Genomic DNA, 17,668 nt, shown 5'->3' on the forward strand with positions numbered 1-17,668 from the left:
TGCATAGGTGTTATTCTTCTCATGCCCTATTTTTGTGGAATTCCTTGCCTTTTACACTGCATTGTTTGCGGGATATTTGAGACTTCCATATGGCTCTGAAGACCCATGTATTTAGGCAGGTGTATGTTTACTTAGTTTGTACTTTTAACATATGTATTAATTTTGTTGCTTAATTTTTTGTGTACTATTTGATTTTATATATTTTATATCAGGGCCGTGCCAAGGGTCTCTGGCGCCCCCCTGCAGACTACCAGTTGGCGCTGGCACCGCCGCCGTCCCCCCGCACCTGCCTGGCTCCAAGGGCAGCGATTCCCCTCTCTCCCTGAGCCCTACCCTCCCACCCATCCATGCCCATCTGTCCCCTGCCCCCGCCATTCATCCCGATCAAGCAATTCCCCTCTCTCCCTTCCATGAACCCTGCCCTCCCATCTATGCTCCTCTCTCCCCTGCCCTCCCGCTCCCATGTAGGAACTGCCCGCCCTCTTCTCCCCCCAAGATCCCTTTCCTTTTTTTTTTTGTTTTTCTTTTAAATTTACCTTCCTCCGGCAGCGCAGCGTCAGTGAAGGAGGCGGCACTCCCAGTCCCGACGTCTTCTAGCCTTCCATTGGTTCGCTCACTGTTCCGCCTTCTTTCCGACGATGACGTCAGAAGAAGGCGGGACACTGAGCGAACCAATGGAAGGCTAGAGACGTCGGGACTGGGAGCGCCGCCTCCTTCACTTGCCGCTGCGCTGCTGGAGGAGGTAAATTTAAAAGAAAAAAAAAAAAGGAAAGGGATCTTGGGGGGGGGGGGAGAAGAGGGCGGGCAGTTCCTACATGGGAGCGGGAGGGGCAAGGTAAGCATGCAGCGGCGGCGCCCCCCAGAAGATGGCGCCCCCCTGCGGCACTTACCCCGCTTACCGCATCAGCACGGCCCTGTATTTTATGGTATTGTGGTAGATTTTTGACTTAACTCGCCTTGATATATGGCAATTTAGAAGGATATAAAGTATGAAAATAAATATTGTTTTTTCTTTGAAGTTTTTGTTGAATATCTTTAAGTCTAAAATGGTGAATGTGTTTGCTATTCTTTCATACCAGAAAGTACCTGCAGTGGGATTGGTTTAGCAGCTTCACGCAGCAGGAGGGAAGGTAAAATTATGTCTTACCTGATAATTTTCTTCCCTTTAACACAACAGATGAATCCAGGAACTAGTGGGTTAAGTCCGCCTACCAGCAGGTGGAGATAGAGATAAACAAACTAAAGGCAGTGATGCCAGACAGCCAGCTCCTTCCTCAGTTAGTTATGTCATTCGTAAGCATTTGCCAAGGCCAAAAATATGAAACTAAAAACAACCTTAAACCATCCTCACTATGAAAAACAGAGAACCAAATAAGAACTTCAAAATAACTGGAAGTTGATCCAGAAATCGGAATCCTTTCCGTGTTCCCATCTCTCTCTGAACTCTGCAAAAGAGAACCCAGAAGGAAAAAATAGCCACACTGCGCGGAAAATGAAAAAACCATCGGCTGAACTAGGGAGGGATCCTGGATTCATCTGCTGCATTAAAGGAAAGAAAATCATCAGGTAAGACAATTTTACCTTCCTTGTCACTTGCAGCACATGAATCCAGGAACTAGTGGGATGTACCAAAGCATTCCTTAAGTAGGGTGGGAAGCCAACGCTCCCCGCACCAACACTCCCGCCCCAAAACTCGCATCCTCCTGAGCAGAAACGTCTAGCCTGTAATGCTTCGCAAAAGTATGACGGGACGCCCAAGTAGCTGCCTGACAAATCTCTTCCAGAGATAAGGCCGACGCATCCACCCAAGAAGCCGCCTGTGCCAGAGTAGAATGCGCCTTCAGGGCCACTGGAGCCCTTGTAGCAGATACACTGCTCCAATGGCTTCCCTAATCCAGCGAGCAATGGAAGCCTTAGAAGCCGCCTCACCTCTTTTCGATCCCGACAAGAGCAACAAAGAGATGATCCGAGTGTCGAAACTCGTTAGAGATCTGCAAGTACCGAAACAAGGCTCTCCGCACGTCCAGTAAACGTAGCAAGGCAAACTCCCCCGGATAATCCTCTCTTCGAAAAGATGGAAGATAAAACCTCCTGACTGACATGGAAAGCCGAAACCACTTTAGGTAGAAATGACGGCACCGTCCTGATCGACACACCTGCTTCAGAAAACTGCAAAAAAGGATCTCTGCAAGACAAAGCCTGAATTTCAGAAATCCTCCCAGCCGAAGCAATGTCCACCAAAAACACTGTCTTGTGTTAGATCCTTCTCAGAAACCTTATTCAACAGCTCAAACGGTGGAGCCTGGAGGGCTCGCAGTACCACATTCAGATGCCACGCTGGGCACAGCTGCCACAGAGGAGGCTGAAGAGCCCCGCGTAGGAAACGGACCACATCAGAGTGAGCTGCTAAAGAGGAACCGTCCAGTTTGCACCTAAAACAAGCTAGTGCGGCCACCTGCACTCGAAGGGAATTATATGCCAATCCCTTTTGAAGACCATCATGAAGGAACTCCAGAATAACCGGAACGTCCGCCCAAAAAGGTGATTCAGCACGCAAAGCACACCGAGAAAGCTTTCCACACTCACGCGTATGCTGCTGAAGTAGACTGCTTCCGTGCCCCCAAAAGAGTGGCAATGACTGGTCCTGAAAATCCCTTCTTCCTCAACTGCCTCCTCTCACGAACCGCCTGCCCCTGCAGAAGGTCCTGAAATCTCCGCAGCGCATTCACAACTGCTCACAACTCCAGACGATTTATTGGCCAAGTCGCTTTGAGAGGGGTCCACGATCCCTGGGCTACTCAATGAAGACAATGGGCTCCCCAGCCCGTAAGGCTGGCATACATCACAACTACCACCCAATTGGGAGACGCCAGAGAAACACCCTTCTGCAACTGGCTGACAGGAGCCACCACGCGAGACTGTCCCTAGCCCGGCTTGAACAAGGAAGGCGTCATTGATAATCCAGCGACGTCGGCGACCATCTGCTCAAAAGGAAATTATGAAGAGGCCGCATGTGAGCCCTTGCTCATGGAATGACCTCCAAGTTCGCAGTCATGGAACCGAGCTGAACATAGGAGCGCGAGAACGCAATTTGATCCTTTGCCCCTCGGGGAGAAACACCTTCCCCCGCTTCATATCTAATTGCAATCCAAGATACTCCAGACTGAGTACTAACCAGATGACTTGTCCATATTGACCACCCAACCTAAGGATTGCAACACCGCAATCACTCGGCCCTGTGACCACTCAACTCTCCTCTGCTGTCATCGCCCGAATCAGTCAGTCGCGCGAGACATGGATGCACTCGAATCCCCTCCTTCCGCAAGTAATGCCGGCACCACCACGACCTTGGAAAAAGTGCGTGGGGCAGTGGCCGTTCCGAAAGGAAGGGCCCGAAAACTGGAAGTGCTGATCCAGCACCGCAAATCTGAGAAATCTCTGATGGTGCTGCCAAATGGGAATGTGCAGGTAAGCTTCCCTCAAATCAAAAGCCGTCAAAAACTTGCCTGGTTGAACAGCAGCAATAACTGTCAATGTCTCCATGCGGAAGTGACAAACCCGCAAAAAACTTACTTTTCCGAGATCGAGAATAGGCTGAAAAGTCCCTCCCTTCTTGGAACCACAAAGAAGATTGAGTACCAACTTGTGCGCCTTTCGAGAGGAGGAACAGGCATGATAGCCCTTATCCGCAGGTCCTCGCAAACACTGCAGAACCGCTGTCCCTCTTGGCCCGCGATACACAGCGGGACTCCAGAAAAAAAAGTCTGTGAGGGGAGAGAATCTAGCTTGTAACCTTCTCGCACACATCGAGGACACACAGGTCCAAAGTAATTCTGGCCCACTCTGGAAGAAACAGAGACTGACCAACGATCTGCTCTCCTCCCAAGTGGACCTGTGCCCCATCATTGGGAGGCCTGAGGAGCCCCCTGACAAGAGGGATGTCCAGCCAGACGCTTCTCGTTGTGAAAGGAAGAATGCTGCCCAAAACGAGGACACTGAAAGGCTTCGATGGACTGCCCCGGGCGATACCGTCAAGTCTCTCTGAAACATGACCTCGAGGCTCTCTGCCTGGAAGTAGACTTGGGTCTATCCTCCGGAAGACACTGATATTTGGAATCCCCCAAATCTTTAACAATCTTTTCTAGGTCTTCCCCAAAAAGCAATTTCTCTTGAAAAGGCAATTTAATGAGCCGTTGCTTAGAGGCCATATCTGCGGCCCAATGACTGAGCCACAGAAGACGCCGAGAGGAAATGGTCAAGGCCCGAAGCATGGACCAAATCATACAAGGCATCCGCCAAGTACGCCAGCCCAATATCCATCAGTGACATCTGAGAGGTTCCGGGCATATCAAGACTCCGAAATCGAATCCATGACAGAATGTAGCCAACTGAGACAAGCTCTAGCAGCATAAGAACTACAAACAGAAGCTTGAAGTGTCAAAGCGGCCACCTCAAAGGCATGTTTTTAAAGAGGGCCTCTAGCCTCCTGTCTTACATATCCTTAAGTGCCACACCACCTTCCACTGGAAGAGTAGTCTTCTTAGTGACCACCGTCACCAGGGCATCCACCCTAGGTAGAGCAAACTGCTCTCAACAGTCTGGTGAAACCGGATACAGCCTTGTGATAGCCCTGGCTACTTTTAGCCCCCCATCTGGATCCGCTTACTGGGCCAAAATCAACTTCAATAGCTTCATGCACCAGAAAGGCCTTAGACGGTCGTCTGGTACTAGCCATCTTGGGGTTGACCACCTGAGAAGCCACAAGCTCAGGGTCCTCTATATTTAGGACTTCCAGCGCCTGAGAGATAAAGGAGGACAACTCCTCCTTATGGAAAATCCTCACGGTGGAAGAGTCAGTGAGGACTCCGTCCTCTACCCCCGTCTGCTCCGAGTGAGCCACCACGGAGGAAGCTGCAGGCGACTGAATGCAGGACCCCTCCTCAGACCCCCCCAAAAAACCTAGGCTTTTTAAGGGAGGAGAAATCCTCTGGGGAAAAACCCAAAATCTCTTGGTTACCCCCAGACCACCTGAGAGGATCAAAGGCCCGAAGCTGTCGCAGCTACGTGATGGGGAGGCAAGGCCTTTTTCAACAAAAACGCCTGATGGAGTAGCAAAATAAACTTTGGCGAAAACCTCTCCCCCCCAACGGAGGAGGTCGCAGCCATGGCGCCTGCACCACCCGCCAAGTGCCTGATGGCCCCCCCGACTCCCCTACCAGCGGAGAAGCAGCTTTGCCCAAAACCGCTACCGGAGCCGGCTCCGCGACCGATTGCAAAATGGCGCGAGAATCGCCAGGCTCCGGGCGGGAAAGCCGGGGGGGGGGCCACACTCCGAGTCCCTCAAAATCAGCGCACCCTTGCGCTGCAAAGGCCCCGCTGCCGAACGCCGTTTCCCGCAATCGTGTACAGCGTTTTACCGCCTCCGCTGCCATTGACTGTCCCCGAACAGGAACCCAGCAGGGCTTACCCCGGACCGGAAATGCACGGGAACTGACAGCTGAGCTGAAGAAAAAAAAAAACTCTCCAACTCCACTTCGAGGCAGGCTCAGACAAGCAGGGAACAGAAAACAGGACTCGGACAGCAGTAACACAAACCTGCTCTCAGCAAAAACAAACTTCCCTGTGCTTGTATGTTTCTCTTAAATAAAAAAAAAATAATAATAATAAATAAATAAATAAATAAAAAAAGAGAGCCATAAAATTTAAGTGAGGAGGCAGAAACAGGGAAGGAAAAGAACAGCAAAAAGCCTGTAGAGAGGGAATTTGAGGTGCAGCAGGGACCCAGCAACTGCGTATGCTGCCAAAGGGGACACCACCAGTCCCGCCACCCCGTCTCAAACTGGCCACTGGCCCAGGAGCACCCTCAGAGGCCTTGGGCCCAGGAGCTGGAGAAAAAGCCGTCCAACCACCTGCTGAGATAGACATATTAACTGAGGAAGGAGCTGGCTGTCCGGCAATCACTGCCTTTAGTTTGTTTTATCGCTATCTCCTGGTAGGCGGACTTAAACCCACTATTTCCTGGATTCATCTGCTGCAAGTGACAAGGAGATTATTTTATTTTATCATTTCTTGGTAAGAGTTAGGCTTTCATAATGCCCTTACATGGAAGCCTATCCCCTAGATGTAACCTTGCAATATTACTACTAGAGGTCTCTGTAGCTATTTGAGACAGTGAGAGCAAGTGGGCATCACTTCCACTCCACTAGACACCAGGGATCCTCGGTAAAGTTGGGGTAGGGATTGGGGGAGCCAGGGTCTGCCAGAGGAGTTGAGCCTCATAGGGATTGGTTTAGTTGCTAGGGGAGAGGGAGAGGGGGAGATGCTAAAATTTTATAAATCTTCTCCGATGTATGTGTGTATGTGTGTGGGGGGGGTGATTTCTACCTCCCCTCCCCTCAATGTGTAGCTCCCTCTGTATGTGGAAGGACTTACCAGTGCAGACCTCCACTTATCTTATTAAGGCTCTATGTTTGGCAGAGCCTCTTGTAAAGAGTATATCTACAAATCTGTATGTATTACAAATCATGATTACACTGGGAACACTATAAATCATATTTAAGAAAAATGATGTCACATGAACAGCAGAATGAATAGCAAGACCAGCTACCTGATGTAAAAGATTATCTTTCAGTCCGGGCTTCTCCAATCTGTTCTGGTGACCATACACTTAGGGCAGCAGTTACTAAGCTGAGGTAAAACAGCACATTTTACCAAACCTTATTTTACTATGAGAATTACTAACCTATGGTAACTTGGTATCGCAGTGTGGTAGCCCCCCCCCCCCCCCCCCCAACTTGCATTCAATCTCACAAGTAGCTTTATTATTGATAGCGCAATCCCTAGCAGTAATAACCAGAAGACTACAGCTAGGAATCAACTTCAGAGTGGTGGGAAGGTCACAAAATTTACATTACCTCTGGCCCCATTTGACAGCTTGACCCCTGGTAGTAAGATTACTGCTAGGAAGTCAACAGATAACTTTGATGCCAGTGGCCTAGGGAGCACGGAGTGACGGGAGGATTAGCCCCCACCCACAACCATTAGACAGAATGATAACCCAGTATGTTCTGGGAGTAAAGTATGGAATTTACATTACCTACAGCTTCTTTAAACAGCTGCCCAGAAGCACTGGACCGTGTGAAGGTAAAATAATGCAGTTTTTTCAAAGTTCAACTCAAGCTGTGTTATTCATAGTGTAAAATGAGGTTCTGCATGCACTGCCGTCTCAGATATCTCTCACAGTAAAGTGTAAAAAAAAAAAACTTGGGTTAAGAAAATAAAGCACAATATTTTGCTATTTAAAGCATTATTCAGCAGAAATTGTTCATTATTCCCTTAACAACATGATAGTAACTACCACTCCCTCCTTAAGTAGGATTTAAAGCTATCAATAATAAACATGCATGAGAAATTTCATATACTGGATTTGCCATATATGCAAATATATCCTGCATTGCCACTGGAGTCATTAGAAACAGATCTGGGAAATAATTCTGTTTATAGGAGCACAAGACTTTCTTTGGGCACAATGTGTAATAAAATCCAGATAACTAGTTTACAGTTATTTCAGTGTTTCTAAAAATGAATGCTTTTACTTCAAGTGGGATTTCCCAGATCCCACTTGAAGTAAAAGCATTCATTTTTAGAAACACTGAAATAACTGTAAACTAGTTATCTGGATTTATTACACATTGTGCCCAAAGAAAGTCTTGTGCTCTATAAACAGAATTCTTATGTTCTCTCTCTCTCAACATTTAGTGTACTATTGAAGACATGGAAACAATTTTACAAATTTAATTTTATAACTTTATATAATGCATTTTTAAGAATTTCTCCACAAAATTAACTTACCTGTTCAATAGTCTAGCCTGATACCCAGCTGTGTGTGGTCGTCTTTACATTGTGAGAAAAACTTTGGTTAGGCAACACACTATCAAAGTTAAAGTCTGTTTCTCCATCCATAAGATCATTACTGATAATTGACTCCATGTCACATTCCAAACACTCAAAACACTCAATTAACATGTCATCTAAGTCACTGGGAAGTTTTCTCCTGATGAAGAGATCCCATTCTTCATAGCCATTGCAGCTGTTAAGAGCAGAGTATGGGTTCATGGTACTCATCTGATTGGGCTGACCACAGGCACTTGTAATGAAGATTTAACTGTAGACAAGCGATTTAAACCTGAACTGTGGTGCCATTGTGTTCACCGTGGTGTGATAAGGCATGACCATTAACTGCAGATGTGTGCTGGGCATGTGCATGGTGTGGGTGAACATTAGGGCTCATTTTGCTGCGAGGTGGTTGTCTCCCATAAGATGATGGCATAACTGAATTTGTTACCATCAAAACATTTTGACTCAACGCTCTACTATTAGGTTGAGAAACAGCATCCACTTGTACAAGAATATCATTGTTTGGAGGAGAATCAGAGGTAAGTAGCTCTTTAAGGAGTCCTGCTGGGCAATTATATTGGTTGATAGTTCCATAACTTGATTTAGTATCTTGAAGCGTTTGCATAGACAACTGGGGCAAAGAGTTCAGACTGGCTTGACCATAAGTAAATTTTCTGTAATCTGGGTTTGGTGATCCCATACTTGTGTTGGTGATGTATATTGAAGAATAACCTGCTGTCTTCTGCATCATTGAGACAGGTGATGACTGAGTTGATACAGACAGTGATGTGTTGGTGACAGAAGGTTCAGATTATCCAACAGATTTTCATGTTTTCAGAATTACTCATCTCAGATAGGCTAGGCAAAGTAGATGCCATTTTTGAAGCGGAGTGAAGAATATACTAGAGAATGTACATCCCCATCCCCTAAATCATCTTGCTCTGGCATGATTGGGGAAAGTCTTCCACTAACTGTACTAGCATTGGAGCTAGTTCTAGGTCGAAATGTGCCCCATGTATCAAAGTCATCATTACTGTGAGAGCTGGGGCTTCCAGGCCACTTTGAAAACTGTGATCCAGGGCTGTCACCATTACCCTCTTGACTTGCTTGAAGAGCTGCTTTTTTCTTAGCAGCTCTGCCCCTACTCTTAGCAAACTTGCTACTGTTGTTGTTGTCCATTGATGCAGCTCTTCTTCGAGGAGACTTGCCACTTTTCCCTCCCTCAGGGTTCAACATCCACCAAGAGCTTTTCCCAGTTCCTTCATTTTGTACTCTGATAAACTTGCTATGCAGTGATAAATTATGACGAATTGAATTCTACAAAACAAGAGAACAGAAAACAGTCATCCTCAGTTTAACACATTTTATAGTATATCAAGTTTGCAAAAATAAATTACTGTACAATGCTTATATTATGAAAATAGACATTAATACTGCTAGATGAAATGGCTGGGAAGGCATGGTGATTTAGGAATTACAACGCAGGGTTGAAGGGCCAATATTCCAGGCTGTATCACAGACTATGGACTTCAATCACCCATATAAGAGGTAATTTTACAGAGTCAATTTCACGCATATGTGGCCACATATGCATATAAATGGTCTCTTACAAACTCCCGACTGGCAAAGTACTTGCAATGATATGGTAAACAGTTTGCTGGTGGGCACGTACAAGGGCAAAGTATGGGCAGAGTTTGTTAAGTACATGCACATATTTGATTATTCTAGGCATGGACATTTACACCTGCTTACATCTGCAAGGTAAGTGCAGTTTCTGCTGCTTACGTTAATACTTTCCAAAGACACATGGCACTATTTTATAAAGACACGTGAAGGGACATTTTCGATAAGAGATTCAAGTCAAATTGAAGATGTTTTCAATGAAAATATCTACGAAATCTCATCCTGAACATGGCAACACCTAACTTTTTGTTTCAAAAATTGCTATTTTCTGAACTTTTTTTGCATCTTTCCTTCTTTAGGTTCCATTTTCAAAAACAAAAAAAAAAAGGCACAAACAGCCATTTGGATGGTCCTGGATGGCCAGCATTCTTAGTAGACTGGCCACACAAACATCCCGCAGAGCAGTGAGGCAGTCTAAGGGGACACTGCAGTGGACTTCACATAAGAGGTCCCAGGAACATCCCACCTTACACTCATTTTGTATTGTAAGCCCTTCAGTAACTGCAAAAAAAAAAAAAAAAAACCCTACTATACCTAACTGGACAACCACGACAATAGCCCTCAAGCCTGCAAGTATAGATAAATCTAATAAATAAATCTCGTATAGGTACAGTGGGCTCACAAATTCCCCACAAGTGTACTATTAGAGTGGGATATAAACCTGGTCCCCCCCTTTTTTTTTTTTTTTAACAGTCCCCTGCACTGACCACTAGCTCACTCATGAGTCCAGGTTGCTGCTCTACTAGGAATGGCCATAATGTCCTGATGCCATCAGAGCCTGGTATGTACTGTCACATCTTAGGAGGGGTGGGAGGAGGTCAGTGACACGGGGGATATTGGGGGGGGGGGGGTCATTGCTTAATCTGTCCCAGTGGTCAGCTGAGTCAATTAGGGCAAACTTGTGTGACTTATAGTCATGATTGAAACGGGTCTATAGATAAAAACATCACAATTTTTGCACTATGCGTTTTCATCTTGCTGAAAAATGATTAAATTCTGGGCCCGTTCAAAACACACTCCAATATACCCCTTGTGGATTACACAAACTGAAGAGAAAAACGTCTCAAATACGAGTTTTGAAAATCACAATTTGGATGTTTTTGCGAAAAAAAAGTCTGCCGTTCTATGCCGCTTTTGGGACTTTATTCTCTTTTGAAAACGAACGCCATAAGGCATCTAAATGAGTATCTATTTGCCTTTTTAAGCCAGGCACGTTAAGAAAATTACTTTCTTAGAGGCTAGAAAGTTGACTAGGTACTTGAGAGCATCAGCGAAACTGTAAAAATGACTATACTAAGTTCAGGAGCAGCTCAAGTCAATCTGCCACCCAAGGCAGAGATGAGGTGCTGCCCCTTCCTAGTCTGACATCTCCCCACTTCCCTACGTTTGTTTACCTTATTTCATTCTTTCCCAAAAGGCAGCAGCAAGTCCCATAGACTGCCCTGTCAAGGTGCCGCAGACACCGGTCTCCTTGCTCTACTGTGTCTGGAAAAACAGGAAGTTACTTCAAGAGCAGGCAGCAGTATGGAAAAGAGGCTGGTGCCAGCGACAGGACAGCCTATGGGAATCGCTGCCACTATCGCCTTTTGGCAAAGAAAAAACAATGTAAACGTGGGAAAAGGGTTGAGGAGGGAAGGGAAGAGTGCCGCTCCCTGGAGAGTGCTGTCTGAGGCCCCTGCCTCAGTTGGTCTAATGGTAGGGCCGCCACTGGCAAAGTTTGAAAATATCAGTTTTGAGACAACAAATAGGCAAATATGAATGTATAATGAGGCATTTGAGGCCACCCAGCTTGGAGATGAAGAATGCATTACTGATCTTATTACAATACATATAAGTTTCATTATACCTTTTCAGAGATGCCAAAGATGCTCTGATGACAGTCCCTTAAAGGAAAAGGCTAAGTACACAATGCATGTTTAAGTGATAGCAGTACGAACTAAAGGAAAGTCGTCAAAAATTCTTAACATTTCAACTCAGCCTGTCATATACACATTCACTCCTTCCCAACCCTCACTGAGACTGATTATATAGAAAAAAGTACTACTACTACTTATTTCTATAGCGCTACAAGGCATACGCAGCGCTGTACACCATACACAAAAGACAGTCCCTGCTCAAAGAGCTTACAATCTAGATAAAAAGTAGAGAAAAGTGAGCAAGACACACAAGTATGTTTATATTTAATAGTATCCTCCCAAGCATCTGAACCCCCTCCCCTCCCAAAAAAAGATGAGTGACCTAGTGGTTAGGGTGGTGGACTTTGGTCCTGAGAAACTGAGTTCGATTCCCACTTCAGGCACAGGCAGTTCCTTGTGACTCTGGGCAAGTCACTTAATCCTCCATTGCCCCAGGTACAAATAAGTACCTGTATACAATATGTAAGCCGCATTGAGCCTGCCATGAGTGGGAAAGCGCGGGGGAACAAATGTAACAAAAATAAAATGTAATATCAAAATTGAATATCTATCTCAATTTTTGTTATGCTTCACTGAACTGTCTCACCGATAAATTAGACAGCACTGGCAGCATTCAGCCTGTGCAATGTTGTGATAGCCTCATATAACAATTGGCAACACTTCAGACTCTACCGTGCACCACCTTGCTTGTATTCTCTCCACTGGTACCAATATTGTGGAGGGTCAAATTTAAAGTACTGATTCGGATCTGCTGTGCTTTATACTGAGAAAATTCCAACTTACTGGGTTGAAATCTAAGCTGTTATTTTCCTTGTATGTCCTCTTTACAAAGAAAGTTAAACCCTTTAACCACCACCTCCCACCCTGAAATTCAGCCCGCAGCAGTCAATGAATGTTATTTTAAAAGCCAGCCATAACCAGCAAAAACAAATCTGGGCATTCAGCAGCAGTACCCAGATAGGTTATTCACCCTTATCAAAATTCTCTACCTCTGCATTCTCTTCACACCTCTCTTCCATATAACACCTCTGGTACACATTGTGGTAGTGACAGACAATCATATTATAAGCTAGCAGAATCACTGTGATTATGTCTATAAAGCCTTGAGCAGCTGCATAACACAGGAATAAAGGAAGAGTCTAGAATTACAATACTACTTAGACCATCCCCACCAAGTAACCCCAGGTACAACAAGCGTAAAAGCTATAACCAAGGCATCTTAAAAAGCACTTAAGCAATAACTCTTTTTGTATAATCTGCCAAAGCAAAATCAAACTCCAATAGTCAAAATACTCTAATCCGAAAAATAAATCAAGAATTTGAATTAAAAAATTTCATATTAACCCACCAAAGTAATACCTTTATCATAATACAGGAAAATCAACAGTGCTAGATCTACTTTAAATAGAAGTTCATTCACTGCTTTAGATGCTGCGCAAAGGCACGGACCTTGACTTGCACCTTAGGTGACGCAGCTGGGCACTACGATAAAGAATCTGCAGAATCTGATGTAAGCAAAAAGTGGGCAGAGCTTGTACCCATGTCCAGTCAGAAAGTCACTAGATGTTAACAGCTAAGCTGATGATCGAGCAGAAGGCGGAGCTTTCTCCCATGCCCCTTTAGAGCAAGCTTAGTGCTTAACCAAGGATTGAAAAAAACAGCGTTAGAAATAGCACCAGAGCAAAATTGTAAAGCAGATCACTGTGGTTTAAAAGGATCCGCAGTGTCTGATGTAAACAAAAAGTGGGCAGAGTTTGTTCCCAAGGCAGCTCACAAAGTCACTAGATGGTAACAGCTAAGCAGATGGTCAAGCAGGAGGCACGGCTTCCTCCCATGCCACTTTAGAGTAAGCTTAGTGCTTAAACAAGCAGGATAGCAAATTGCAAACAGCACTCATGGGAAAAAAACCACCACAGCAGATGGTAAAGCTGATCGCCAAATATCCAGACACTAATTTGGCCACTATCCTGATACATTTAGAACACCTTTAGTGCTGTCCAAAGCTAGCAGAGTATTGGCACTAAAAATCATCGCTACCTGGATAACTGGTGTCCATCATGGAACTATACAGAGATAATATTGAAGTGGTTTATTAAATACTAGTCAAAAAAAGGCCCGTTTCTGAGAGCAATGAAATGGGCGCTAGCAAGGTATTTTTTCTGCAATGAATGTTGTGAAAGGGATTTTTAGGATAATTGTGTTGTGTTGGTAATGAATAATTTACATTGTTTTATTACGTGAAATTTTTGGGGGGGTGGGGTGGTGAATTGAGAGGGTGTGGCGGGGGAGAGAGTGTCCATCTCTCCATGTTGTGCATCAGTGTGTGTGTGGTTTTGTTTTTTTTGGGGGGGGGGGGTTGTGTGTGCGAGTGTGAGAGACAAAGATCATGTGTCACAAAGATAGATTGTGCGTGTGTGTGTGTAAGTGAAAGAGGGTAGGGCAAAGTTGGAGTGCGGGGGCGAGTATCAGTGTGTGTGTGTGTGTGTGTGTGTGTGTGTGTGTGTGTGTGTAACAATGTTGGGGGGGATGTCTGGTGAACTGGGAGGGGTTGGCTGCTGGGTTTTACTGTTTTTGTCTTAGAGGTACAGGTGTCTTGTTAGTTTGGTGGGCTTGGGGGACATATGTTGGGGAGGGGCGTGTTCTGCGATCTGTAAGTCTGCTTCACTGTGTGTGTGACAGTGTCTGTGTGTGTGTGTCACAGAGAGAGTTTGTGTGTGTGGGGAGGACTGGGAGGTTGGGTGCTAGTGTCTGTTTTTGTGGTATTGTGTGTGTGTGTCTCACAGTGGCTGGTGGGGGAAGGTGATCTGAGACAGTGTGGTAGGGGGCATCACCGTTTGCTGGGGGGGGGGGATGTCCCATGCTGGAAAAGTGGAATGAAGTGGTGTGTGGCTTTGAGGGTGGTTATTGTTGTAGGGATGATATAGAGTGAGAGAGATTGAGTGTGCATCTATCCTTGTTCCGTATCTGTGTATGCATGTGTCAGTGTTTTCTTGTAGGGTTTTTTTGGGGGGGAGCGGGGCGTTTGTTGTCTGTATGTGTGAAAGATCATGTGTGTCACGGAGCTACATTTTGTGTGTGTGTGTGTGTGTGTGTGTGTGTGTGTGTGTGTGTGTGTGTGTAAGTGAGAGAGGGTGGGGTGGATTCGGAGGTTGGGGGTGAGTGTCTGTGGTAGTTTGTGTATGTGTGAGAGAGTGTGCTTGTGTGCGTGTGTGTGTGTGTGTGTGTGTGTGTGTGAGAGAGAGAGGGTGGGGCAGTCTGAGTGTTTGCGGGCGAATGTGTGTGTTTTTGTGATATTGTGTGTATGTGTGTCTGACAATGACAGGGGGTGATGAACTGTGAGGATGTGGCTGGGTGCTTGGAGGGGGAGGGGGGTCAGCGTTTGTTGAGGGGTGACGAGTCATGACAGAAGGGGGGAAGAGTATGGGGGTGACTGAACGGCGATTCGGGAGGGAGTCGGTCGGGGAGGAGGGGGAGGCCCAAAGTCGGAGAGGAGAGGGCGAGGGTCCGAAGTCGGACAGGAGAGGGAGGTCTGTGGCAGTGTGCATTGGGGAGGAGAGTGGATGAGGGGGGCTGTGGCCGGGGTTCAGTGGCATCTTGGGAGGGGCGAGGAACAGAGCACCGGGGGGGGGGGGGGGGGGGGGGGGCGTTGTCGAGCGTGTCTGTGAGGTGGGTTTACAGACTTTACCAGCAGTGTTCACGGCGGCTGTGTGTCGTTGACATTTGGGCACACTGTTTGGGCTGTTTTTTCAGTCCGTTGGTGTGCCTTGTGCTGCTTTTATGTGGTTGGTTGGTCAGTGTCACTGGTGACGTACCAGCAAGTACTGACGTCAATTCATGAGATGGAGTTACAGAGAGCACGAATGCTTCAAGTTTTAGTACCACGGAGTCAGCTTCAGAACGTTGGAGGTGCTTTTTTATATAGGATATTCAGTGGTACTATGCAGATAGCGCAGCTGAATATTTGTCATAGTTGCAGCACTTCTTACATGGATAAATATTTCCTTTTGAATAATGACCCCCCATAATTTTCTGATGGTACCAAATGTGGTTTTATCAGCTCTAGAGAGTTCCTTAATAAGCTACAGTTGACATTTAGCAAAAACTGATTATGTACCATTATTCATGGGGGGGGGGGGGGGGGGGGGGGGCAAAATGACAAGTGAATCAGGTCCCATATGAGCTCCAATAAGTCTTTCATCTCACTAAACATGCTCTTATCCCACTGTAGTTAGGTAATGAAAATAATAAATCTGTTAATCCTTCTCACACTGTGGAACGTGGATGAATGCCCTAATGCTAATCTCAGCTTCTCTGTAATTGGATGCACGTATGATTTAGAAGTGATCAGATTACATAATAAACTTTTATTATTAAAAAAAGCTTTGAAGGGGCTAATAGACTATGGGATACATACTCAAGATCTAGTCAATTGTTGTACAGGATAAAATAGAGTTAACCTTTGTAGGTCAGCTAAATAAATGCAGGTAAGTGGATTTTCAATGAGTAATTCAGAGAGCAGCCTAGAAAAAAAAAAAAAAAAAAAAAAGACAACCAAGGAAGCCTGTGATGGTTGTATGGGAACATACACACAAACACACACAACAAAAGCTTTCTAGACTTTTCTATAGTCTGTGCTTGTTCCAGATTGATGTCATCAGAGGCTACTACCAGTGCAATAGGCTTATAGTTATTGCTTTAGGTCACAAAATGTTTGCCCTCACTCAAAAAAGCATGTATTTACCAGCCAATTTAATGTCACATTTACAAGGATAATACCGAATAAGGGTTGCCCTTAGAGACAACCTCTTGGCCTTGTAGCTAGAAGCTGTTTCTCTCTGTTGGGTGGATTTGCTAGCACAGGTGTGTAAGCATAAGTTATACTACTGTAACAGTCTAAAAGATGTTTTATTGTCCCTCCATATTAACAAAGAAAAGTAGGTGCCCATTTTCCTTTACAGAATTGGTGCCCTGTAGGCGCACATAGTATTACCACCTTAGGGCTGAGACAGACATGTGCTCCAACAAGGAAAGCTTCTTTCCCACCAAACCTTTAAGCTGCTGGCTTTACTCAAATGGAGGGCCCCACTAAGCCATTCAAAGTGTCCTGCACCAATTAAAAAGGTACATATATATTGGTCTACCAAATTAAAGGGAAAGGGGACTTGATATACTGCCTTTCTGAGGTTTTTGCAACTAAATTCAAAGCGGTTTACATATATTCAGGTACTTATTTTGTACCAGGGGCAATGGAGGGTTAAGTGACTTGCCCAGAGTCACAAGGAACTGCAGTGGGAATTGAACTCAGTTCCCCAGGATCAAAGAACACTGCACTAACCACTAGGCTACTCCTCCACTCCTAGAGGCTCAAATATATAAACACACATCAAACACTAAGAAAATATATAAACTCGTCTCTATGTACAATTTTACTCATGAATATGTTTAAACAAAACATAAGCTCTTATTTTCTAGATTTAGCTCATACCTTTTCAGTAGTGACTTAAGTTACAGGTAGTGTAGTATTTCTCTGTCCCTGTTCAATGTAAAATATTTTGATACTTTTCAAAGAGATGCTAAAATTGCTTGTTCTGAATAGAAGATAAGTAGCCATATTCACTTTAGAGGTTAGTAAATAAGATTACTGCCTCTGAAAGCTAGGGAAAGGGGGATGGGACTTATATACCGCCTTTCTGTGGGTTTTCCCAAATATATTCAAAGCTGTTTACATATTATATTCAGGTACTTATTTGTACCTGGGACAATGGAGGGTTAAGTGACTTGCCCAGAGTCACAATGCACTGCAATGGGAATCAAACCCAGTTCCCCAGGATCAGAGTCCGCTGCACTAACCACTAGGCTACTCCTCTACTAGTCAAAAAATGACAAAGTTAATCCAATAAAAAGATCTCATTTTCCATTTTTATTTGCTAACCTAGAAGATAACTGGGCATGTTAGTTTATTGACTGGAAGCACATGTTACATTAGCCAGGCAATTCTGTAAACTAGGTGCTAACATTCATGTGCATATTACATACGTAAATGTTTAGAACATAGAATATACACTCATACATGCACACTTGTGCCTATATTGTACTATGTTGCCTAAGTGTTATTCTTCAAATACCCACTTAACTTCCATAGTACATATTTGCAAAGGGGGCGTACACAGGCG

At 45.0% G+C, this 17,668-nt stretch overlaps 1 protein-coding gene across 1 annotated transcript in view; it reads right to left on the reverse strand.

Annotated features, from left to right (window-relative positions):
- Positions 1-17,668, reverse strand: part of FOXO1 (forkhead box O1) — a 116,381-nt gene that overhangs the window by 4,637 nt on the left and 94,076 nt on the right. Inside the window, 6 exon segments of the mRNA XM_030200418.1 lie at positions 7,852-8,138; positions 8,141-8,213; positions 8,216-8,688; positions 8,691-8,726; positions 8,729-8,786; positions 8,788-9,213. Coding sequence (XP_030056278.1) covers positions 7,864-8,138; positions 8,141-8,213; positions 8,216-8,688; positions 8,691-8,726; positions 8,729-8,786; positions 8,788-9,213 — 1,341 coding nt within the window. The 3' untranslated portion in view covers positions 7,852-7,863.

This window comes from Microcaecilia unicolor, chromosome 4 (genome assembly GCF_901765095.1).
Source record: "Microcaecilia unicolor chromosome 4, aMicUni1.1, whole genome shotgun sequence".
Classification (NCBI taxonomy): domain Eukaryota; kingdom Metazoa; phylum Chordata; class Amphibia; order Gymnophiona; family Siphonopidae; genus Microcaecilia; species Microcaecilia unicolor.